The following is a 6,322-nucleotide window of genomic DNA, read 5'->3' on the forward strand; positions in this document are numbered from 1 at the left end:
GAGAGTGAGCCGTATAACTGATTGACTTCTCGTGCAATGTGTTTCCAAGTTGGGCATATACAAAAGTTTAATGAATTCCATTCAGTTTTCTGACCAATTTATTAAGAGAGAAAAAATTCTCTCTCGCTAACTGACAAATGAAAATTGCTTGGCACAATGTGTTGCTGATGGGGCAGACTGTTTCATTTCTCACACTTCAGACAAATGAGTACGCCATGAGCTGTAAAGTTTCAAGTTTAACTTGCCTTGCACAATGCACAATCATCGGCTCTTTGTAACTCGAAAAGACTTTTGGCCTTCTCTTTGACGAAAGCAGTTGCCAAATTTGGGGAGAGTTCTCACGGGGATAACACTGAAAAACCAGGACCTGTTGAAACAACAATATTAAAAAGTCTGATGATATCAAATCAATAGTAAAAAGTACTATGTAGAATCCCATATCCTTCCTGTGGTTGTAAAAGAATCTTTCCAACTTGAATTATACAAGGTGGATTGTGAGGACTACGAAAGACAGCATGTGGAAATTATCTGGGGGGAAATATTGACAAACTCTGGAGGTGTGGAAATAAATGGACCACTTGTCAAAATTAGTAAAAGTAAATATAGACGGCTTGATTGACAGTTTAAAAAGAGCTGTGAAAGGAAATAATGTACCTTTCTCCCTTTCCATTTTTTGAATGGGGAGAAAAGGCTGAGCTACCTACTTAAGTTGTACTAGATTAAGTTGTTTTAGAGGTAATATTCTTGATTGTTATGACAAAGCTTGTGTGATGATTTTCACAATAAATTCCTCATAAGGCTCCGATAGATCCGTGCTAGGTAAGTATAGAAAAAGTTACCCGAGTTAATAGGTAACCAATTTTAAAAATAACTAGAGCTAAGTACTTATACAAAAGTATATTTTTTTTTCCCACGCGCGGCACTGAAAAACTTCTCTCGTATTTTTTCAATCGGATTTTCCATGTAACATTCCTGCTGGACGGAATTGACCCACGCGCGGCACTGAAAAACTTCTCTCGTATTTTTTCAATCGGATTTTCCATGTAACATTCCTGCTGGACGGAATTGAAAAACCACAACTCAGGGTACATGGCGGAATGTTTATGATGGGAGTGCTTAGAGGTTAAAACACGAGGAAGAAGAGTGAATGGCGGTAGTACAATAATGAATTAGTGCAGCAGACGTCTTCCTCAAATTAACAATAATCGAACATGTAAATCTTGTGTTGAGATGGATTAGAAATGGGTAACGTTTTGTCTCCTGACCGCGATAACCATTAAATTAACAATAATCGAACATGTAAATCTTGTGTTGAGATGGATTAGAAATGGGTAACGTTTTGTCTCCTGACCGCGATAACCATTGGCATAAATCTAGCGATAATGAAAATTTCCATCGACTCGCATCAACCTATGGCAAACATAGGTGGAGGAAATGAATGCTCAATAGTAAGGTAGGAAACTACGGACGGAGGGAGAGGATTAAGCTGAATGAGAAGGAAATGGAGGAGAATGTGAAGGGTATGTGGGATGAGGGTTAATGTGGAAGAGCTCAGAGGAAAGTAGGAAACAACCTTGCTCTGTTCAGAGGAAAATAAAGGAAAAACACACCTTTTGGATTTAATTCAATTCCCTGTAATACACACACATACACGAGATCATATTACACAAATGAAGACTTAATTTACAGTTTGTTCAGACTCGGTTTACATGGAAGATGAGGCAGTATTTTGCAACATTGCGCACGGATAGGGTTTCACTACTGAGTAAGTTGAATATTAGATTGTGGTCTTTCAATTATTCTTTAATCTTTATTGAACATACTCGGTAAAAAGTTCAGTTCAGATTGTCCCTAGAATCTGACATTGAACCCGTATAATCCTAATAGTTCACCATATCTAGTTTCTATCTACAGATAAAATGCTAAACAACTTCTAATCCTTCTCAATATCTCACCTCAATCATTTACTATTTTACCTTGACACTATTTCCAACGCAAACAATAGACTAATGACACTAAGACCCTCCTACTATTCTGATTTCTCTCCCTCTCCCTCCCTCTTTTCTCCCACCCTCTCTCTCTCCCTCTCTTATTCACAAAGTGTCGTCTGGTTAATTTCCATTCATTAGTTTCAGTTAAAACTTTCTTCGCTCACAGTTTAGCGTTATATTCTGCGGTTTTCGGTGTAATTTAGCAATATCTCGGGAACGGTATAAGCTAGAGACTTGAAAATTGGTATGCAGTTCACAAATGTGACTAGGATGCAACTCAAAACGTTTGGTTGAGATGGTTGCTGCGCTTGGCGGTATTTTGACTGCTTTTGGACAGATTTCGACCGTTTTTTTTGGCGGTTTTCAGCTATAGTGACAAAACATTGTAAAAATTAGGGTAAAAGAACACTCAAATAAGCATCATTCAATAGGATAAGGAAAGTCGTGTGATGTTCACACCAGATTTTTTTTATTGGGATTTGTTGATTGGATTATAAGTCAATCATCTTTGATTTATTTCAGATGTGGAAATGTGAACTACCATTGGAGAAAATCGTGCAACAAATGCAGGAAAAGTAAGTTGTTTATTCCTCTTTTATGTTTGTAAATCTCTGAGGATACTTGCTAATACACCACTTGAGTAGTCTCAAAAATGCTGAGGTTAGGAAACTCAACATGAGTTTCCTACCACAGACCTAGCACCTACCAACAACAGAGAGCACTAGAATACATTTTTTCTTCCTTCAATAAATCAGAGTGTTATTTATTTTTAAACATGTACAATCATTCTCTATTGATTGCTGATTTTACTCCTGGTCTAAACTGTAGACATAGTTGTCTACAATTGTGGTGACTGAGGAGGACATGACCAGATAGTTGCCTGTTCAAATAAACTACTCTTGATATTAATATTCAGTGACTCACTTATGACAATAAATATGATCTGGCTAGTGCCGTATGAAGTTGCTGGTATTTATGTTTTCTGACAACTAATGAAATCTCTATTTCTTTCAGGTCGTGATGAACATGTTCCTCCAATGATCAAAGTTATTGGAAAGAGTGCTGCCGAAAAGAGTGAAGGAATCTTCAAAGCTGAAGATTGGCAGTGTAAAGCGTAAGTACCTATCCAATTTCTTTACAATATTGTTCTAGTGCTAACCTGGAAGTACACAATACACATTGCTTTTCCATTAAAAGTAATTTGTGGGACTGATAGATTAAAGAAGAAAAAGAAGAAGGAAACAACTGATTCTGATATTGAAAAGTTGTGTGATTTGATAAATACCGTCTCCAGAATATTCCTGATCTTGCTCATCTGAATCTAAGAGTGTTGAGATCTTGGTTCACCTAATGCAGGAGTTCTCATCTCTACTTGAAAATAGGCACCTTGTTTAAGAGTCCCCCCCCTCCATCACTTGTGTTATGATACTTTTTCTTAAGGTCATATAAATTTAAAAGTTTCATTGATGTTATCATGCACCTGTGCTGAAGGAAAAGGAGGGTATTCTCTTGAAATGAGGTATGTGTGGCTTTGTCCATTCTTCCTCTTGTCCCCTCATTTATGAACTAAATGTTGGCTTTCAATCTGCACTGAAGCAATTCCGAACATATGATTGGCCAAGATTTCTTTCAGTCAACTAGTGAACTTTCATTTTTGTTCAGGAAAAAATAAGGGTGTTAGAATACAAACTTTGATTTCAGATGTGGCAATGTGAACTGGGCTAGAAGACAAGCATGCAACAGATGTAACACTAGCAAGTTTGATGAAGTGAACATGATCAGTCCTGATGAAGTGTTTGACGATGATAACATGAGTGTTCACAGCTCTCTCAGTTCTCTGGTGACTCCCCCTGGAATGGAGAATGATTCAGGATTCAGCTCTGATGAATTGGATTGCACTGGTGCTAAAAAACAAAAATGGCTCAGTAACACAATGAAGTTGTTTGAAAAGGTATGTAAGATAATGAGTTATCACCAGAGATGTGCGAATCGCAAAATGCAAAATGGAAAATGCAAAATGTAAAATGTACATTTACATTTTACATTTCAAATTGGTTTTGAAATTTGAAATTTTTGACAAAGTGTTCGATTATAAATATCGATAACAAAGAACGATTAATCGATCAGTAGAACGATTAAGCAAGGAGGTAAGGGTGAGTGGATTACGACATCATAAATAAATATTGGAGCAGAAAGGAAGGATCATCTTGACGTACTCAATAAATTAAAAAAAAAAGAAAAAGGAAGAAAAAAGAAGAAGAGAGAAGAAGGGAAAAAGGACAAGGAAAGTAAAAGGGAAGAAACAAACAATTTATCAAACAATTTTCCATCAAGAAAGAAATTCATGAAACGCCCGGAAGCCAAAACAAAATCAATGTAAACGGACCTTATGACAACGATTCGACAACGAGGAAAAGGAAAAAAATCGAATAATTGAATTTCTGTAAAAAAGAAAATATATCAAAACAAAAACAAGTGATTGTTGAACCTAGGTAGTTGTATGGCAGATCAGGATCCTAATTATTAAGTATTTTAAGTATTTTTAATGTTTTATCTATTATCTGATAACAAAATTGGTAATAAAAGTTTATAATAGTGTAGATATGAATATGGAATAGAACCACAAACATAATAAGGTATGTAAATCTATAATTATTACAATAAGTATACTTGGACAAAAATACCTAGGTATCACATAAAGAAATATTAGAAGTCATCTACATCATAGAATTAACAAATTAATCAAATAGCGGTAAGTTATACCAGTTAAATAGAAGTAACTACATACCAATTAATAATTAACTTCATTAGCTACTGACAAACTCTGTCAAATTTTGTGACATTGGATCCATAGGAAATAGAATTCAACAGTAAATAATTATTTTGTAGTAAATGAAACCTAGATGAATTGATTATAATAAGTAGTTCAAACACAATCAACGGATTATTTTTCTCTCTTATCACTATAAGGAAAAGCTTATTGCTAAACAACATGACAAGAAATTGTGGTCGTAATACTGGAAGAAAGGCAAAAAGCGGTGAAGGTAAAATAACCCTAGAACTGGAAATGGCCGATAACTTTGAAGATGAAACATATTTTCTATTGAAACCAGAAATGGAAAAAATTATAGAGGAGTATCAAAATATTACAATCAAACATATATTTGAAGAAACTTGCAGAAAGTGGTACACAAAACATCATGAGGTAGATTATTTGACGGAAAAATGTACAATGCTTGGAACAAAAATAACGGAACAAGGAAATGATGTGATAGCCATGCAAACTAAAATTGAGAGCCTTGAACAAAGAATAAATGACCTGATAACAGAAAATGAACAACACATTTCAGAGTTGAATGAAAAAGTACAGGACAATGAAATATTGTTAAAAAATAGAGAAAAACTAATAAAAGAAATGAAATGTAATGAAGATGACAACAATCAATACATCGAGAGAATCGAAAAGGAAAAAACAGAACTAACTAAATTGATCACCATGATGAAAGATGATTTAAAAGAAAAGAATAAATACATAGAAGAACTAGAAAACGAAAGAATGGAAAACATTAAACAAATAAAGATTATGAAGCTTAATGAAAATGAGAAAAATAAAATCATTGAGAAAATAGAACAAGAAAAAACCGGACTAAAAATAGCTATGACAGCACTTGAAAAAACAATTGATGACATTAAATATAAACAACTGCATGAAATGACGATCAATGATGGAACAATTATTGATTTTGACAATACAATAGATCATAGTAAATTACAATTTTCAAAATCATTTTCAATATTAACAAATGAAAGATCACTTCATCAAGAGCTCACAGAAGTAGAAATGAACAAAAAAGATAACATAGAAAGTAATAATATGCTGGAAAATATACCCCTCCATCCCACCACTGCCTACTCCATGATTCGAGACTCTCTTTGCATGTAGAAAAAAAGGCCATTAATTCGAGCATTTAACAAGTTTACTACGGTAAGAATAAAGTATTTATTCACTTTTAATTATAGTTATTAAAACATAGGGAAAAAAAAGAATAAATTTCGCTGTAAATTAGGATGTTTCAGTTGTTTTAGCTCGTTAGTTTATTGTATTTATTTAGTCTGTCGTGCTCAAGAACATTTTTTTTTTAATTCCGGACTTTCTAAAACAAGAGCAAAACGAGACAATTGGTAGGTATTATAGACTGTAGGTAATCCTAAACAATGTCACAATTTTTCCTACGTGATAGAAGCCTCCGCATACTGGTTTATCTCGAACTATTTATGTCATTTCTCTTTCTCTACCCCTTGTGCCATGTCCCCCCCTGGCCATCACACGT

At 34.4% G+C, this 6,322-nt stretch overlaps 2 protein-coding genes across 2 annotated transcripts; both read left to right on the forward strand.

Annotated features, from left to right (window-relative positions):
* Positions 1-2,477: 2,477 nt before the first annotated feature.
* On the forward strand, positions 2,478-4,869 carry LOC103511992. Its single transcript, XM_026825591.1, has 4 exons — positions 2,478-2,566; positions 3,006-3,105; positions 3,693-3,942; positions 4,846-4,869. Exons 2-4 carry the CDS (start codon positions 3,029-3,031, stop codon positions 4,867-4,869), a joined length of 351 nt encoding a protein of 116 aa, XP_026681392.1. The 5' UTR covers positions 2,478-2,566; positions 3,006-3,028.
* Positions 4,062-5,934, forward strand: LOC113468579. Its single transcript, XM_026825592.1, has one exon. The coding sequence runs from the start codon at positions 4,984-4,986 to the stop codon at positions 5,932-5,934; it is 951 nt and encodes a 316-aa protein (XP_026681393.1). The 5' UTR covers positions 4,062-4,983.
* Positions 5,935-6,322: the final 388 nt, after the last annotated feature.

The sequence above is a fragment of the Diaphorina citri genome, unplaced genomic scaffold (genome assembly GCF_000475195.1).
Source record: "Diaphorina citri unplaced genomic scaffold, Diaci psyllid genome assembly version 1.1 scaffold777, whole genome shotgun sequence".
Lineage (NCBI taxonomy): Eukaryota > Metazoa > Arthropoda > Insecta > Hemiptera > Psyllidae > Diaphorina > Diaphorina citri.